The sequence below is a fragment of the Streptopelia decaocto genome (assembly GCF_964273445.1).
Source record: "Streptopelia decaocto genome assembly, chromosome: 5".
In the NCBI taxonomy this organism is placed as follows: domain Eukaryota; kingdom Metazoa; phylum Chordata; class Aves; order Columbiformes; family Columbidae; genus Streptopelia; species Streptopelia decaocto.
Genome location: NC_138659.1, coordinates 69,890,964 through 69,911,369, shown reverse-complemented (window position 1 = coordinate 69,911,369; position 20,406 = coordinate 69,890,964). Strand labels below are relative to the sequence as shown.

The 20,406-nt window shown below is 41.1% G+C and overlaps 1 protein-coding gene across 1 annotated transcript in view; it reads right to left on the bottom strand.

The window, feature by feature from the left end:
• DOCK1 (dedicator of cytokinesis 1) overlaps nucleotides 1-20,406 on the bottom strand; it is a 273,982-nt gene that overhangs the window by 182,581 nt on the left and 70,995 nt on the right. The window contains exons 24-27 of the mRNA XM_082054440.1: nucleotides 18,458-18,528; nucleotides 16,877-16,983; nucleotides 6,824-6,951; nucleotides 4,841-4,936 (exon numbers count right to left, since the gene is read on the bottom strand). Of these exons, the coding sequence (XP_081910566.1) occupies nucleotides 4,841-4,936; nucleotides 6,824-6,951; nucleotides 16,877-16,983; nucleotides 18,458-18,528 (402 nt within the window). The remainder of the gene's footprint in view (nucleotides 1-4,840; nucleotides 4,937-6,823; nucleotides 6,952-16,876; nucleotides 16,984-18,457; nucleotides 18,529-20,406) is intronic.

Below are 20,406 nucleotides of genomic sequence, written 5' to 3'. Positions count from 1 at the left end.
TTCTGATAAACACTCCATAGCTGCATTGGGGATGTTACTCATTTTACAACATTAAAAAAAGCTCAATATCAGTGACGGAACAAAATCACGACCATCACTCAACCACCACTTCAGTTGTTGTGAAATTCGCTTGCAATGCATAATTCCATGTGTTTTTGGAAGTGAAAAAAACATGCAATTCAATTAAACAAAGGATGATAATTGTATGTCGTAGAAGTCCGGTGAAGAAAATGAGGCTTTTCCCCCAACATTATAAAACTTGTCCACCCTAAACTTGACAGATTCGAAGGCACAGAAAGACAACTGACATCTGGCTTCAACTCCTAAATAACTTCAACCCCAGAACTCTCTCCCGTGACCCACAATAACTCATGATTTACTTAGACTTAGCTTCGTGTTTTACTGCCCTCCAGCAAGTCATCCTGCCCGGAAGGTGCCAAGAGATGGAGAATCCACCGCTCTCTTTGAGGAGCACCTCTAAATCTTCTTCCTAGTAACCTCAAGATGGTCTTCACACTTCGCATGACGAATCACTTGCATTCTCTACATTCTGGTGACTTCTTCACCACATCTCCACTCATCAGTAAAGTCCAAGTCCCGTCCTGCCCACTGCTTCCTGGTCATGCACCTCAAGAGTATCTAAAATAGCAGTTTTCCCCCATCACAGCAGGTGTTCACGCTGACTTTGTTCACCACAAAGCACCACTTGATTTCAGAGCCACCGTTCTTCGGGACAAAGCCTCTCCCTACGTTCTTGGCTCTTACATATTTTGCTACATCAAAATGGGATTTGATTTGTTCCACCATATAAAGGAACCAAAAAATGTCTATTTCATAGGCAACGATCACACAGTTGAACGAATCTGCCAACGGAAGTATCTTCCAAAAATTCTCCACATATGGATACAAAAAACCGCCATCTGGATATCCTTTCTGAAATTAAAGAGTTGAGCAATGAGCTTGTTTTTCTTTGTAAATGAAAAACATAGCAAGCTGCTGACCACAAGGAAGCAGGGACGACTCATGGTTCATTTTGGACCTACCATCTCGGCCAGTCACTTTGATTTACTGAAGGAGGCCCATAACCTGACTCACATGGAACGCAACATTCCTCCAAAGTTACCAGGCAAGGAAAGAGATGGTTTAAAATTATAGAATAATAGAATCATTTTGGTTGGAAGAGTCCAACCAAACCTACCTCTAGCACTAAACCATGTCCCTAAGAACCTCGTCTAAACGCCTTTTAAACCCCTCCATGGATGGTGACTCCACCACTGCCCTGGACAGCCTGTTCCTTCAAAAAAGAGACTCAAACATCTACGTTCAATTTATTTTCTTTCTTCAGACAGCACATTCTTCAGTAGGAAGGATTTTGTGAGCTCTGGGCACTTGGAAAAGTAGCTCAAAGCAACGAACTCCAACCCTCCATCAGACAACCCAGAACCCACGATCTGCATCGAGTTCACTGCAATAACCCACTCTGAACCTGCTACTCAGCAAATAGATCAAGTAAAAATCACCGTGGGACTTCCAGGGGAAAAAGTAACCAAAAATAATGAGTATTAAACTGGTGACAAGATTCTTCTTGCACATTAAAAGCTCGTTTGCTACGGCAGGCTGGGAACTAATGCTAATTTCCAAGTATATAAATTCACTGCTTTCCCTGAAACAACCTGTTTAAGTGTCCAGACTGTGCTTAATCGTAGTTAGTACAGACACCGGTGAAACTGAGGGATGGGGTTTTTGGAAGTTCTGGAGACTAGAAGAAATTTTGTGGTTCCACAAATGAGAACTGAAATTCAATTGGCTGCCGACTTCTACAAAATACACGGTCAGATCAGATTTGAGTTTATCACTTATACTCTGTTTTATTTATTGTCTAGTCTAACTAATTTCAAGATAGTTCTCTTTTGAAGATATGTGATAAAAATAGCTTATGATTTTTATATAGAAGCTCGCACATATAAGGAAGCAAAAACTCAACAAAAAGATGAGCAAAGTCAAGTGAGGCTCCGAGAATCTTTCCAGCCTGTTCCCCGCTGTAGAAAAGGCACCACCTTTAATTAAACGCTGTTAACAGGCAATTTAAAGTTGAATAGACAGAAACTTTGCCACAGATGTGGGATCCAGCCTTGAAGAACACTGAAGACCAAAAAAACATTCGGAGGTCCTACCCAATACTCCATTTTCCTTATCCTCCTCAAAGCGTAAATCCAGTGTCTTACGTTCCCATTACATTAGCACACCCAGCAACCTCGTCTTCTATTTGAAGATTTTGTTCACTAATGTAAAAAGTACATTATGTTTAAGCCTCTCACTTCCGTCACCTCTGTTCCAATATAACCACATTTTCAACCGACCACTTAAATTCTTTACAGTCTTCTGACTGACCGCACAGAACTCGGCCTCTCAGGAACACCGGCTGTCACTGACTTACCACGCGCTCAAGAACAACCTAAGTTAAGTCACCAAGCCTCAAACCCCGAAGAGCACACAAACAATATTATTAACATACAAACAAACAATTTCTACAAACAGATCGTCTTTGATGTTGACTCCTACAGACCCAAAGTTGACGCATCCCAAAGGCCACTGTAGTTCCACAGCGACTGGGACAGAGGTTTATAAAGAATGTGGAAAGGGGATTATTAACCCACGTTTCTGTATTGCTGCCTAACAGAAAAGGAGTCTTGTCTCCACCTAGAGAGACTGCATCTTCCAGTTGTTGGAGATCATCCAAGCAGGATCCTCCAAGGAATGTTTCCAGAATGAAGCTAAGAGCTGATAAATCTTCAGGGATATATAGCTCACCTCTACAGCAGCAGATGCCAATTCCTCTGGACTCTTTTATATTTAAAGTGTATTATTCAACATCAGGTTTTGGATGAAGATGACACAGCTTAAGTATTTCTCCAAGGTGAAAACGTGCCAGCTTTAGTACACCAATACCACTCTTTATTTAAGAAAAAAAACGGCAATGTTCTGTAGTTTACTTCATTTGGATAAGTTGTTCCTCTATAAGGCCCCTTATTTTTAAAATTCATTCCTCATACTCATCCTTTACACTTAATTGTCTAATATAAGTTCCAGGTAAAGCTATATTACTATTGACAAAAGTTAATACATAATTTCAACCTGATTCTGAGCCAAGAGTAGTTGGATTATGCTTGTTAATCATCACTTGCATTTTCCTCATCCTACTTTGCTGATGCCACAAAAATGAATTGTTACTGGTTGATTACAAGAGGACCCTTTCTGCAATGACTGTATTTAAAGACAGGAGAAAGTACTCCTTGAAAATACCCAGTCCTATTAACACTCATTACATAATTACAGTGTGCGGATAGAGTGATTTCAAGCTGCATTCATGCTCACTACAGATATTTTAAATACAACTGCACTTAGTTAAAATACATACAGGAGAAGTTTTCAAATATAATTTGATCAATGCAAAAGGAATAACTAACATTTTAAAATATCGACTAAATCATGTTCGTCAAAGCAATAATTAACTCACATTCTAACCATAACTGAAGAATTTTCTTACAAGACTACACCTTCTGTGCAACTGGGGGAAGAAGTTTTGCACCCTTGTATAGAAAGATTCTGCATATTATTAATAATTTCTGTGGTAACACACAAAATAACAACATGTAAACCTTTTGTCTTCCTTTCACTGTTACTGCATCCCGGCATTATAAATTCTAAAAGAATGATCTCTACTTAAGACCATTCCTTGCTCCAGCCATGGGTCTGGTGATGCGTTATCACTTTCTTAGGACAAAAAACTATTATTGCAAATCAAAGCGATAAAAGCGGAAAACAAAACCAAACCAAAGGTAGTGGATGACGCACTGAAGACAAAACTAAAATTGTGGTATGTTTGCCAACACAAGCACCACCATATGCCACGTAAACAGCAGTAACTAAGGACAAAGCACTTTCTCATAAGCCAAATATCACTGTGTGCAATTAAATGGAGAAATAAAATCGGAAAAGAACGGAGAATTCAAAAACAGAAAGTGCTAACAAACTCAGATGTATACAACTAACAAATAAAACCTTTTTTTAATAAAGTAATCAGTGTATCAAACCAAACTGAACCAAATTAATGTAGCTATTCAGATAGATGAGAAACCTGGTCAAGTTTGACCAGCTTCCTATATATGCAGACACCTAAAGAAGAATATAAGATAAAAGCAAACACACAGTGAGACTCCCAAAACCACACTAAGATATATCCCCATGTTACGTGTCAATAGGTCTCCCAACTGTTTCATTATTTAGACCAATAACAATAATATAGTTGAAAAATTCAAATGCCAGGCCTTAAAAACCACAGTGCTATGCCACCAAAGCGGAACGTGATGGGTTGCAATTATTCTATCAGTCCTTCCTCGGGATTTTCAAAAAGTAATAATTCGGGGCTTTATTCTATTCTTCGGTCATTTAAATGCTGTTGTTCTCCTGGTTCTCAGTTGTAGTCAAAAAAGTCAAGTGAATGCTTGTAGAGTCAAACGATTGCTGGTGTAGTAACAAATGAGCAAGTCTTTCACTTCTGCACTTTTTAGCTGCTAATTACAAATAGTTCATCGTTTTGGTGAACACAGACATTAAAATCTGGCAAATCACCTGACCACCAATATTTTTTAAAGATCTTTTTGTCCCCCCGTGTAAAGCACAGGAAAAATGACAAGTCAATGTTTTACAGCTTACTGAACACCAAGACGGTTGCAGAAGGTTTTGATTGCTTTGGGTCGCCTGGGATTTAAATCCTATTACAGTCAGGTTCAAAAAAGATGTGACAGAGGTATTTAAGTTTACATCAAGAGACACTTACAATGAGCTCCGAATCACGTCCCATGGAAATGACTGTTCTGTTTACTGTCCTCAATAGCTTCTCCATGATTATCTGGACATGTCGTTGTGTTGGCCCCTAAGGAAAAAGAATAAATTAGTGGTAACTAGATACAGCAGACACCAGCACAATTGAACTATTTATGCCTGTCCGTCTTGTGAAAGTTAAATAAAACATCACTCACTGCTGTTGATCAAAAGCAGCAAATTAGCCTCCCGTTTTAACAAACACCATGCAAAGGCTATTTTATTAATACGTCTTACTGATAAATTAACATGTACCGTTGCAATTATATAAATGAAGAGCAAGTCCCTGGAAATATAGCAAAGTCTATGACATTTAGTTACCCAATACTTTTATTTTCCTAAGTCATTTTTCCCACATGAAAAGCGCACAGGCATTACCAAATCTGGGGGCTTATTCTGCAACAGCTCAATTAAAAGAAACAGAAAAGCAAAGCAAAACTTTGGTTAGGGAACGGCGAATTGCTTCAAATTAATATTTCTGTATCAGAAGTCACCTGCTGCTATTTCTGAAAGAGTTGAAAATGAAATATTTAGTGCAGGCAGCTTTTAGGAACAGGTTCAGAAACCGCGTGCAGAACTGAAGCCAAAAACACAAGACAGGGAGAAAGAAACAGATGAGCTTTGCTCCCATCTTTATAAACAGGTTTCTTCATCATTTTCACTAGTCTGAAGAAGAATTCAAAAGGGGTCTGTGAGATGGAAAGGGGAAAGAATACTAGAGCCAATATTTGCAAGCGTTTTCCCAGATAATTATCTAAATAAAGCAGCATCTTTGTGTTGCTTCTTGACCATCAAATATTTCCATGAACCATTTTATTTCTTGCCCCTGGATCTGTATAATAACCCACATCTTATCATTGGATTACGCTTCATTACCAAAGGCAGACTCGCATACATGAAAAATGCATTTGTTCATTTGAAGAATGATCCACCATCAGTACAAATATTAACAGCTACTGCTCCTGCACAGACTCTTCCTCCTGCTGCTGACAATGTGTCATTGGGATAACGTCTACAGGGAACACCACAGCCACCTCAGTCCCACACAACTACTTCAAAAAAGAGACAAAATCAGAACAAACCCCAAAAATAAGTCAAATAAGATGCTAGATACCCATGTAAGCAGCTGACCCCTGCGGTCCTTTCCAGCTGAATTACTGTACAATCCTACGTAGCACTGAAAGTTCAGGCAGTGGCCTCGTCAGTCTTTAAGAGAGCATCACATCATTGCGGCTCTCTGGCAAAGCACTAATATTCCCATATTGGTGTGAAGTCAAGAAAAGACCAAAAAAAGGGACTACTATACATTACTATTACCTGTGGACCAGCCCAGGGCACCACACGGGTTCTCGTGCACAACCTTCTCCTACGTTTATTACACATTCAGAATGGACAAGACACCTACACTAGTTGTAATATTCACGCAGAATCAACCACATCCCAATTCATGCTGCCTCTCCTGGAGGTGGAGAATTCTACTAACTAACTTTAATGGCACTTCAGAAAGTTAATAGGTTTGCTGTGTCAACGAGAGCATATGTTCATATATATCCATACAACTCAAATGCGCATTTCCCAAAATGCTCATGGGGAAAAAAAAACCCAAAACATAAAACACACCACAAAAAAACCCACCACGCACAAATCAAGTATTTTTCATATTTCCACCTGGTAGAGGTGGAAGGGAAAGGCTGAACTCCTAAAAATATCTGTTTATTCAGTACCTAACCAATGTCTGGAAAAGTGTTATTGGACAACAGTGCTGTAATAAAAACAGTAATAAACATCCTGAGATGTCACACGACACATCCTCATCACCAGGTACCCAAAAAGAAGACTTAAAAGAGGGGAAAAAAAAAGAAAATAAAATGTAAGCCATCAAGAGTTAATTCTAAGATCCATTTAAGTGCTAATCATCACAGAACCATAAGATACTAACCACATCTTTCTTGTAAAGCACTTCCAGGATGTTACTCAGCAGCTGGCAACAAGCCTCCAAGTCTTCTTGTCTTTCCAAGTGATATTTGAGCTGATCCGTCATCGTTGGCAGCAAGATTTCCCTGCAGTCTGCACACAGAACACCAGGTTACATACACTGTTTGAACAACTTCATCACTGCCCAAATAGTCAACCGGCTTCGGCGCTTACATACTACAGAACATCTAGGAAAATAAGATAACTTCCAGATTTCCAGTCACCGGCTTTTCAACCCAAAACATAGAAACCTGAAAAAGCTGTAAGTAAGTAAAAAATGAAGTGATTAGGTTAAGAGCATTTGGAGAAGCATTGCACTGATGTTAACTGCCTCTGCTTAAAAACATTGATTAACGGGACCCTACCAGGGCCATCCCACAGCATTACACACAGAATTACACATGACTTCCCATTTGCTTGTCTGGTTGAGCATTGGCAAAGTATATTAAACATCCTTTACTTCATCTGCGCTGGTTCCCAATGTGGAACAGCACAAGTGTACAAACATGATTGACCAAGATGGAGGATGGTATTCAACTGCATGATATGGTCTTTTATGGCTCAAAAGATGTTGCTGAAATACTTTATGCTGGTATTCAGATGTGGTTTCTACAAGGCAAGTACAGGACTTGCAGAGAGATGAGGAAAATGGACACAGCACAAAAACTGAGCTCAACATTTTGGCTTGAGTCAAGAGGGTATGGGAAATAAGGACAAAGATTGATGCTCCTAAACCTACCAGCAGGTAACACTGATGTGATTAATCTAGTGAATGTAAAACCTGCAAACTGTCTTGCACAGTGCAGGGACCCGGGTGCATTCCTAACCCCAGAACCTGCTCTTTCCAGCCTCCCCCATTCCCAGCCCTCAAATAAATCCATGCCCAACGGAGAGAGCTGGTTATTCTTGTTCATCAGAACCTGATTTACTCAGCAAGAAATAATGATATTTAAATTACACAATGTATAAACCATCAGCATAGTACTGAAACATATTTGGGGTAAGGGAAGGGAGAGCAGGAAGGGACAGGTTGGAATTAAGAGCGTTTTGGTTTTTTTTCCACCTCCTCTAAATAATATTGTAGAACAGAAACAGAAGAAAAGCATGAGATTTCTGCAGCTATTTTGCCCTACTGGACAACGTTCCCAAATCTCTTTCCCTCCCGATCTGCCCGAGTATCTCAGGTGGGTCTGGAGGAGGTGCGAGCTCTGCTGTGCCCCAAGGCAGGAGCACAGTGGCTCAGAATCACCAAGCTGGCAGGCAGATTGTTCTCAGAGGAGTCGTATCCGTAAGACAGACAGAAAACAGCACAGCTACCAGTGCATACACAGGTGAACAGTATCTTCAAACACAACAGTTTTATTTTCTTGACAGATGGACATATGCTATCGCAACCCAGGTCGCTCCAAAAAGTTGCCCTTGTGCTGTAAAATCTACCTGGCAGATGATCTCTGAAAACACAACTGAAGGATCCACTTTATCAAACGCTACACTGGCTGTCGGCCCGGGAGATCTCTAATTAATACAGTACCTGGGAAAATTCGGATGAAGCTCTTGACAGCCACACAAAAGATATAACACACCGACTCTTTTTTTTTTAATGATATTACCCAAATTGCTTGGACTTGATGGCACATGGATGACTCACAAGAGGAGGCTTCATGGCAGTCCTTAATGACTATATCATTGCTTAGAGATTATTTTCACAAAAGCTGAAGCCTCTGAACATTTACAAATGCTCATGAGCACTGAATTAAGTCTTTACTTAAGAGGATTTTAAATAGCTCCGGAACAGTATCACAAGCCCAACATCAGGAGTGAGAGTAGCCCACAACAGACAGTGCAGGACCAAAAAACAAGACCTAGAAGTTAATCTCAGTTAAGTGAGGCTCAGCTGACAGTCGGCTGGTTACAACCATGGGATGGAAAAGGCAGCATCACCAGTGCTAAATATCCACTGAAGGTACCAGAAAAACCTGACAGCTAGGAGGCAAAGGAGTGCCAAGGATGAATCAATCGATACTTGCTTGTGGGGGTGTGTTTGGGCTTCAAGGGGAAAAATTGATACGGGCATTACAACCTCAGGGCCAAGTGAAAATTACTCTCACTTGACAAATCTCAGTGATTTAGGACCTGAGGGAATGGTAAGGAGAAGTGCCAGGGGAGGGTCAGTTGGACATGAGGAAAAGGTTCTTCACCCAGAGGTGCTGGACACTGAACAGGCTCCCCAGGGAGGTGTCACGGCCCCAACCTGACTGTGTTCAAGAAGAGACTGGACAACGTCCTCAAACACATGGGGTGACCTGTGGGGTGTCCTGTGCAGGGACAGGAGCTGGACTCCGTGATCCTGGTGGGTCCTTCCAGCTCAGGACATTCTGTGAGTCTATGAAGGCACGGGCTCAAGAGGATTTGCTTTTGCCACTCAAAAAGAGAAGGAAAGGGGATGGATGAGACAAAGATGGACTTCATAGGGAAACAGCTTCTGCCCAAAGTCTGGCAGAAGCTGTATCATAGCATCGTAGAATAGTTTGGGTTGGAAGGGATCTTCAAAACTCATCCAGTCCAACCCCTGCCATGAGCAGGGACATCCTGACCCAAAATCAGGTTGCCCAGGTCCCACTGCAATGACTTGAACTATTCTCTGCAGCTTCTGCAGGACTCCCAGGCCATCGGTGACCACAACCTGTGTCCTACAGAGCAGCCAAGAGTTACGGGAGGAAAACCCCCACGGACTCATCCCTATGGCAAGATACTCAGCACAGGTTGGAATTCTGCTCTCGCAAGCTGCGCAGCAGGGAAAAATAAAAGTCACTGGCATAAAGAATAATCAAGAAAAACCATACTACAGTGCAGAATAGAGAGCACTCCATCTCAACAAGATGCTAGAGAGGAACTGAAACAGCAGCATCCACATTTTGCCCTGTAAGCGCATGCACGGAGGATGAGAAATAACAGTGGATAAGCACAGCCAACTTCTAACAGCTCAAGAGAAGCGTTTTCCAGTCTCAAGTGACTCCTGTAAATACACGTTCACTTGGAACATGCAAGTGGGATCTCTCAAAGAAAGTACTTTGAAGAGTTAGTTCCTTCAATGTAGAGTTTTTCTATTTAATTGCTTCTTGGTCATTTAACCTCCAGCTTTATAGCTCTGAAAGGAGAAAAATCATGGGGCACTTGTTGAAATTTTTGCCTCAAGAAACCAACATTCAACTCTGCAATGCATCTACAAGGGGAAATACGCCCACCCATGACTTTATCACATCCCCTCATATTTTTCTGCATCAAGTAGCAGAGAATTTGATTACAAATGATCCAAATCTAGTAACAGAGAAACACCATCATAAGCTCCCATTATTTGTTTACAACTGTATTATTCTAATTCTATGCAGATATTAGAAGTGAAAGGAGGTGGTGATCTCTGCTGTACACAATCCTCTGAATTTACCGGGCTGCTCATTAAATGCTCTAAAGGTATTTATACATAAACAAAGTCTCCCAACTGTCCTAATATGGTAAAGTATTATATATGTGCATTTCAAGTAATAGTTTGCTGTCACATATTTCAAATGCATAGACCCAAAAAACAACAACTCAGCACCTGCTGAATGGCAGGGGAAAGAAAGAGCCCTGACGCCCAGTTGCTGAGCACTCCAGCAAAGACATACAAACATGCCTTGGTAGCACCTGTGAGGTGAATCAATCTTTAATAACTTACAAAGGCCCCTAATTAGAGGTTTGAAAATGTTCCGTGTCCCCGTCAAGCCCCTAGCAGAGAACGGTCAAAGATCAACTTAATATCTGCGGGCACGCAGAAGGCGAAAATTGCAGCGATGTCACCTTCGAGTTGGGTTGTCTGGAGTTTGCTCTGATCAATAGGGTATTCCTGTTGCATTTCTGAGAGAGGAAAAATGAGCTGATTTTGTCGTACTCCTTCATTTGGAATTACACAACGTGTACAAAAGACGAAGTTCCCTTGGGTGGACTTGACAACGCTCCTCAGTCACCACCTCCTGGGCTCTCTGCCTTCCCCAATGACCGGTGAGCACCTGCTGTGTGCTGTGTAGCTGTCGCGGGTTTTAGAACACGGGAGGATAAAACAAGGCAACCAATGTATGGTGGATACTTGATAAAAAGATTCAAAACCTCTCCAGGTTTTTAAAAGCAAGTAAAAAAAGCCCATAAACCAACAACAACAAAAAAACCCCAACATCCACAGCCCAGAGAACTGTGCAAGCACCAACACTCTGAAATCTTTCCAAGAATTACTCAGCCCTCAAATTACCCACAGAACTTTTACACTAAGAAAAAAATACTGATATAGAGCTTGCTCTGAATCACAGAACCCCAGAATGTCAGGGGTTGAAGGGCCCTGGAAAGCTCATCCAGTGCAATCCCCCCATGGAGCAGGAACACCCAGCTGAGGTTACACAGGAAGGTGTCCAGGCGGGTTGGAATGTCTGCAGAGGAGAAGTATGCAAAAGGCAATAAATATTGCCAATGGAAAGACAAAAGTTACGCCTAAAATCAAAGGAGTACTTCACAATGCTCAGCATCTGTAGGTAACACAGTCGTATTTACACACTGGATGATTTTTACCCATTTTCCTTTCTCTTGCAGTTTTTAAAGGTTACTTGCAGGGTATCAGAAGAACGACCTGGGGTTCACCAGGTGGCTGAGCCCCCACTGCAGCTCCTCACTGCAACGTCACCCCCACCCAACAGACCGATACCTTTGTCCATTGGCTTCCCCTCACATAACAGACCCCAGCATCACTTCAAACTGAAGCAGAAACAGCTACTGAAACAATTCCATCATTTTAAGGTTTTCCAGATCTTTCACAGAACACCAGGCTGGCTGGGTTGAAGGGACCTCTGGAGATCATCCAGTCCAACCCCCCTGCTCACGCAGGGTCACAGAGCAGATCACACAGGTCGGTCCAGGCGGGTTTGAATGTCTCAGAGAAGGAGACTCCACAGCCTCTCTGGGCAGCCTGGGCCAGGCTCTGGCACCTCAAAGTGAAGAAGTTTCTCCTCATATTCAGATGGAACCTCCTGGGTTTCAGTCTGTGCCCCTTGCCCCTCATCCTGTCATTGGGCACCACTGAACAGAGTCTGGTCCATCCTCTTGACACCCACCCTTGGGATATTTATCAGCACTAATGAGATCCCGTCTCAGTTTTCCCTTCCTCAAGCTGAAAAGCCCCAGCTCTCTCAGCCTTTCCTTCTAAGACCTAGAAGGCAACAAAATTCAAAGATGGAACCCACCACAAACACACAAATACCTATATTTATTTTTAAATAAATCTAGTCGTACGGTAATACGCTCTACGAGGCGATAAGATTTTAAGTGTGTCCTTTGCTATAAACCATTTTGAAAAACACTGGGTTGATCAACTGTATCTGGATGACTTAGGAGTAGAGAAGAGGAAAGGTGAACCCTCATCAGCCTGTCACACACGCTGCCCAGCAATGATTAATGGGCAACCTTGATAAATCCATAGTCTCTACCATTAGCCTCCTGCTCACAAGCCAGCTCTGAAGATAGCTCGTGTGACACACAATGATTACAGACAACAATAGTGTGACATCTGGTCTCTACTGCACAAGTACAAACCACAATGATTAATGTCACAGGAACGTGCAATGAGAATAAAATATTAATCTTTATCAAAGGATGCTCAGGAGGCATTTATGAGCATCCAAGCAAAGACTTCGGATGAAACACCGACACAGGAACTACACTGAAGCTGAACGCACGCAATAATTGTTGTCAATTTAAAGAAGTTTCATTTGGAGGGACGCTGACAGATTGTTTCTTTGGTTTATGGTTCATATAGTTAATGTGGCCAAAGAAATAAAACATATGCTTAGTAACCTCGCTACTGCTACACAGCATGGAGACAGAGACTGTAATTTTAGTTATAACTACAAATAAGAATTCTTAGGAATATTATGTGCTGTCTACTGATATTTAATAGAGGAACCATTTCCTAATGGAGAATCACCAGATTTCCTGACTATTTAAGAAGACAGCAGCTACACAGCGCACGTGGTAATTAGCTGGGAGTCATTTGTAAAACAAAACACTCTATAGGACAAAACAAATCAGATAAATCACCATTTACAAAAAATCCTCAAAAGTCTCAAGTTTTTAAGGATAAGACACTTGGTTTAACTACCAGTACTTACATGTTCAGACGTGAAAATATGCATTAGGTTATTATAAAACTGCTCCATGCTAAGTTTTAAATTCATACTCATATTTGGACACTCTTACAGAAGACTTTTGCAACACAGAATTGTTTTGGTGCTGAACTAAAGAAACGCTTCCTCCGTTTCAGGGGCCGAGATGGGTTGTTTTGGAGGGGAGAGGGACGTGAAAGGAAGAAAGTTTGGTCTCCAAAGTTTGCTGCTTTACATACACACAAGAAGAAAAGTTCCCTAGAATTTCCAAAGGAAACACATAATTGGCACATGACATAAGCAGAAAAGTGAACAGATTGTAAAACTATATTTACACCCTTTTTTAAAGGCATCCAAACCACACCAGCACAGTGCGTTCTCAGCCAGGGCCCCAAACTCTTCTGATTTCCTAAAACCACTGAATCATCCATCAACCAATATCCTCCTTCAAGCTCCACTTTTAGCAAACTATTTCACACACCCGCCCCTCTCACCCCAAAATCATTTGACCTTCACAAATTCATGTCTTTTGAATTTTAATTCCTCTGGAGACACATATAAATCTTCTCTGACCTCTCAAAGCACAGAATTAGAGAATTTTTCTCCAACAGAATTACACTGATGAAACGCTGTTTGATTTTCTGAACATTTTACAGCTTTCCATCAACTCCCCAATCCTGCACTGCATATTGCTTTTAGAAAAGAAAATCTCATTTCTGCAATATGATACAGAATTAGTTGGATACTTATACGAAAGTACTGCCTATCAGTTAAAAATTATTGAATCAATGAGGAGGAGGAGAGGCAGTCGAAGTACGTTTTAGCAATAAGAACCCAAACCCACAGAGAAATGGAAAAGAAAATCTAACTTTAATAAAGGCTGTAGATGGGGGGGTTAATTTATTTTCAGGTCAGATATGAGGCTGCAGAAGGGAGGGCAGCGCAGAGCTGAGTGCGCACGGCCAGGTCAGCACTGCACCCAGCAGCATGAATCACAGAAACAGAATAATTTTGGTTGGAAAAGAACTTTAAGATCAAGTCCAACCATTAACCCAACACTGCTGAGTCCATCACTGCCCCATGTCTCTGAGAACCTCATCTCCATCTGTCCAACCCCTGCAGGGATGGTGACTCCAGCACTGCCCTGGGCAGCCTGTTCCAATGCCCCACAGCCCTTTGGGGAAGAATCACAGAATCCCAGAGTGTCAGGGGTTGGAAGGGCCCTGGAAAGCTCATCCAGTGCAATCCCCCCATGGAGCAGGAACACCCAGATGAGGTTACACAGGAAGGTGTCCAGGCGGGTTGGAATGTCTGCACAGAAGGAGACTCCACAACCCCCTGGGCAGCCTGGGCCAGGCTCTGCCACCCTCACCAGGAAGAAGTTTCTTCTCATATTTAAGTGGAACCTCTTGTGTTCCAGTTTGAACCCATTACCCCTTGTCCTGTCACTGGTTGTCACTGAGAAGAGCCTGGCTCCATCCTCCTGACACTCCCCCTTTCCATCTTGATCCCCAGGAATGAGTCCCCCCTCAGTGTCCTCTTGTCCAGCTCCAGAGCCCCAGCTCCCTCAGCCTTTCCTCACACGGGAGATGCTCCACTCCCTGCAGCATCTTGGTGGCTGCGCTGGACTCTCTCCAGCAGTTCCCTGTCCTGCTGGAACTGAGGGGCCACAACTGGACACAAGATTCCAGGTGTGGTCTCCCCAGGGCAGAGCAGAGGGGCAGGAGAACCTCTCTGACCTACTGACCACCCCCTTCTAACCCACCCCAGGTACCATTGGCTTCCTGGCCACAAGGGCCCAGTGCTGGCTCATGGTCACCCTGCTGTCCCCAGGACCTCCAGGTCCCTTCCCCTACGCTCCTCTCTAATAGGTCATTCCCCAACTTATACTGGAACTTGGGTTGTTCCTGCCCAGATGGAAGACTCTACACTTGCCCTTGTTATATTTCATTAAATACACAATAACCCCTGGTTAGGATCCTCCTGATAAGATCCAAAAGCCATTAAGTAGCACCGTTCTGTCAACAAAACCAGACTGAGTTCAGATTAATGACCAGATTCATTTACATTTCTCAGGAGCTCAATAATGCCAAGCTACACCATTTGCTGCCATTCAAATGGTTTGAGAGTTAGGTTTAAAAACAAGTCAGCCACACACGATTTCTCCTTCCACCTCTGAAAATGAAATTGGTTGAATAAGGGAAGCCAAAGATTAAAATAGTAAATATACCATGTGCCGCACAGCCATCCTTAGGAGTGATTTTTATAGTCATGATGTCTTGTTTTAGCCGAGTTCTCATTGTCCTCCTATCCAAGACAGTCAAGTATAATATTAAAGTATAGTAATATATTATATATCAAGTAATATATTACTGGCTTCTGCCCCGAAGACATTGCAACCTAAAAGCATCCAGGAAAAGGAAAAATTACTACACAGACAGCAAATTGGGAATAAAGGGAAGAAGTAACATGGATGTATGTATCTGAAAGCAAACACTTGAAGGTTCTCAGAGAGCCTACTACCACTTTACACAAGCCCCAACACCACCAACTCCATCTGCATTTCTCCTTTTTTCATCTTGCCAACCCTGCAACTCAAATAAAACCATTTGATGGGGCTGAACTGCAACTGGACCTGCTGGCGCAGTACGTGGTGACCCCACCGTCAGACTGTTTTGCAGAGATTCATTCTCACCTCATCACCATCCATAACCAGCAAGTAAATTTACAACCTGTGTTACGCCTTCTTGCTCAAGCGAGACTGTAACTGTACTGAAGGTTTCCTTATGGAAAAGCTCACACTCTTTCTTGAAAGGTTCAGAGTCTCCAGGATCTGTTTTCTAGTCTTAATTCATATTGGACTTCTTTAAGGTTTAAACTTGAATGTAGACGAAATAATTGTACAGGTAGATGTTAGAAATCAAACTTGGAGAATAACACACCCAGTTTTGTGAAATTAAGGAGTATAACAGACTGTAGCATAGACTGCGTTGGGTTTCTACTTGTTTGGTAACTGGAAGGAAATTAAAGTTACTAGATCCAGCAAAAGTTACATAGCTGTGGGCAGACACTGCCTGACCTGGTGTAAGAGCTGCCAGTACAAAGCCAGTCCACCAAGAACACTCTTCAAATTGCAACCTGAAAAGTTTGTGTTCACAGCACTTTGCATCACCTGGCCCCACTATTTTTCTTCTGACAGAAGAATCCTTTCAAATTCCCTTTATCATTGGACCGTTGCCTGTTTCCTCCCTCATTAACTTCCTCTGGCAGCACGCAAACCCTTAGTTTAGGTTAGTTTAACCTGCAGTCATCTAGAAAAAGAATAAAGCATTTCACCTCAAATGAATAAATCTGTAGGACAAGTGCTTGAACTTACCTTTCCCCGGCCCACTTACGTAAAAGGAGAAAATAAAGAGCGGATGAACAGCACATTCTAAAAGGTTTATATGTTGTTTTACTCCAGCTAGGGGAGAGTTTAAAGGGAGAGAGACACCAAAAACTTCCATTTTCTCCAGAGAACGTCACTAAGCACACAAGCTGAATTAATAGTTTTTGCTAAAACACATCACAGTTAAAGTTATAATAACACTGGATGCTCAGTACCCTTTTAAATTAAAAATTACAAGGCTCTGCTTTCACTTCTTTACGATCTATAACCCGCAATAAGCATCAATTAGCATCTCCTCACTTATCTTACATCTTCTCGTCCTTCTAATGGGACAACATGAATTGGTTGTGACCTCCAGGGCGTTTGGCAACAAGGACAAACCTGACACTCACCGGGGTCTGGACACAATTAACAACTCAACAATGTAATGGTGCAAAGTCCCGCTCACCGTGCTGCGTGAAGAGGTCGCTGTGAACTATTTCTATCAAGCAGTAAAGTTTCTGGATGGTGAGACGGCTCACGGGGACGTTGAGGATGAATTCAGTGAAGAGTTTGCTACAAAGAGACACGGAAAAATATATTAAACTCTCTCCAAAATATGTAAAAAAATACGTGATAGCAAATAAAAAGATAAACAACTACATAATTTTGAACAAGCAACCTCATTTTCTTTTTCCAAGCACAAAAGTTCTGCAGGAATTTCAGATAAATGTGAATTGTCCTTAATATGTCTGTTTAGACTTTTGTGTGTCTTTTGCCCTCTCCCTTTTATCTCAGTTTTACACTCTTTTCAAATGTTTCATTTTAAGATTTTAGATTGCAAATTTCAGTTCTTTGCGCTCTTGCCTCTTTGCTCCAGTCATCACTTCACATTCATGGAATAACACATGACCATACAAGCCAAAGAACTTTTAAGGAATGATAATTCACGTTACAAGCTTTCACCAACAAATAAAACACCAACCCAGAGAAACACACCTTTTCGGATGATCAAGTCCCATCACACTCATCAGCTGAGCTCTCACATAATACACATTTTAAAAAGACTTTTCATTAATTTTGAATCGCTTCCTAAAATCTTGCATTTTCCTGGTTTTCCCATAGAGCCTTCACTTCTAAGTATTATTCAACCTCAAGTTAAATATTCCAAGTGATGGGAAATGAAAAGGAGCGTTTGGGGTAAAACAGGCCAAATCCTGGTATTTTGCATTTGGTTGATTTTCCCAGTACTTTTGCTGTACCACATATTAAAATTATGATTTAGTCCAGAAGAGAGCTGCTCCCTGGGCCCATAGGAAGCATCAGTGAACATGTAAAAACCTCATGGTACGGGCAAGCAGAAGCTGAACTCCAGGTTCCTCAGGCCATTGGAATGTTAGACTAAGATTATACTTATCTATTTTAATTCTACTTTATCTTTTCTATGTTTTGAGCACCAGAATACAGAAATGAAAACAGACAATATATAGAAGAGTTTGTGCAATCAAATTCAATAAAAATGGAGTTTTTCTCCAATTTAAACACCTTATAATACCACTGTGAAAGAAAACCTTTTTTCTCCAAGTTAAAATTTCCACTGAAATACTGGTTTTGATTTAGTTTCCCTGTTGCTTTTTTGTTCTAAAATATCATCCCTTTCTATTCCCTAACAACATTCCCGTGTTTATGAGCTCCTGGAATGTCAATCCAGCAATCGGGTTCAGTGAACACCACCAAAATTATCATTTACATCACATTTGTACATGAAACAGCGAAGGGTCAAGTGCAAAGCATCAGAGTTTTGATGTCAGTTGCCCGATTGATAATTCTTGTCATCTCATTACACGATTATATGCAATGAGCCTGCAACGTTTGGCATGACATTTGTCAAACCTCGATGCCACACACATTATTTTAAAAACAGGCTATTTGTGGAGGTGGACATACTTCATTGCCTCCATATATATGTTTTTCTATAGGCATGTATGTATGCATATGGAAAATAAAGATGTAGATAAAGTTCACACTATGCATTTCATTAACTACTCACCTGAGCTCTTTTGGATCAAACACTAATTTCACATCGTTGACAATAGCCGGCAAGTATTTAAGTGCTGCTCCCTAAAAAACATAAAATCAACAAATAAAGACTGAATTTCATGTGTCTTTCAAGCCGGTGGAAACAAAAATATGCAACTGACATTTTCCCTGCAGTAAGTTCTTGGTAGCCACTAATGGAACTGCAGTTATTCTAACTCCCCTTGAACTTGCACTTGTCGCTCCATTCCACAGGGTATAATGAAAACATTCACAGGATACAAACAGACATTTCATATTTTAACTACCTGTAGTCATTTAAACTGAGTTTGTCTTCCCATTTTTTAGTAGCAATTAATAGTTAGTTACTTATTTCTACATTAAACATTCTCTTACTGGCATCAAAGGCAAAATTCCCACAATTAAGAATCACTGCCCAGCAATTTAACGCAATCAAGCCAGAACACCTGGGTTAGACAACATTAAACAAACCTCTGATAACACCAAAGCTAAAAATCAATTAGTCTACACAAACAATAATTTCAATCAGATAAAGTTGGGTTTTTTCCTTCATCTGCAAATGGATTTAAATGCCCTATTTCAAATAACAGATGAGAAAATGTTCTAAATTAGAAACCCTAAGACGAAAGTCTTTGGTTTTGATCTCAACCTTAATACACATGCTCTGTATTTACTGAGATTCCTCAAGTTCGCAACAGCCTAGAAAACAACCCTCAATAATTCAAATATAAACTACAGCAGCCCAGACTTATTTCCCTCTACTTTGCATTTTATTGATAATATCAGAGTTGATTACAGACGTATTTTTGCCTCAAAAAGGGGAATGATTCATACCCCATATAAGGCTTTTCTGTTTGTGGGTTTAATGCTTAAAATTCGCAGTTTCCATCCACAAGATCACCACGTGCTCCACGTCCTTTTGCTTTAGAAGGAAGACAAGCCTTTATATTCTTCTTTTTTAATCAAATTGGTTTTTAGTCTGAAGTCCGTGACATGACAAGTGATTTCACTACACAACTCCATGGTCAGAGGAATTCAAGAGACAAAAATCCTATTTAGTAGTTGTTGTTAATAGCAGGGAGTAGGAAAGAGACTCAAGGAGTATTGTCTCATAGGAACATTGTCTATTTTCAAAAAAATTACACTTTTCTGCCACAACCCAAATAATTTTAAACCAAATTTCAATGCATAAGGTCAATTGTTTAATGACAGTCACAAGGGACATCTCAGTGTTGAGCAAAAAAGGGGGGAAGAAGAAGTTTAGAATCTACTATCAATCAAATACTTCGTATTTCCATCTAAAAATACAAGTACCATTAATGATTAATACATACTATTTTAGAGCAAAGTTCAGGTATATTATACAGTATAATTATTTTAATTAAATCATTTGCATATCTTTAGATAAGATTGGCAGAGGTATCAGTGATACAAAATATGCCTTTTCTTGAATAATGGATGAAGCGGTTATTCATTTACATATTTCTCAATAAAAATGCAGATTGAAGTGATTTTGGTTGGATGCTTTAAGAAAGCAAATATCCATGTCCAAAACCATACCCAAAATCACCAATTCACGCAATTTTTTTCTCTAGATAATAAAGCACTACTGGATTCTTTAGGAATTATATAAGTTTTGCTATTTCAGCATGGGGAGAGGCTGAGGGAGCTGGGCTTGTTTAGTCTGGAGAAGAGGAGGCTTAGAGCTGAGCTCAGCACTCTCTAGAACTACCTGAAGGGCAGTTCTAGCCAGGTGGGGATTGGGCTCTTCTCCCAGGCATCAGCAATAGGACAAGGGGCCATGGGCTTCAACTCTGCCAGGGGAAATTGAGGCTGGAGATTAGAAAGCAATTCTGTGCAGAGAGAGTGGTCAGGCATTGGAATGGCTGCCCAGGGAGGTGCTGGACTCACCGGCCCTGGAGGTTTTTAAACTGAGACTGG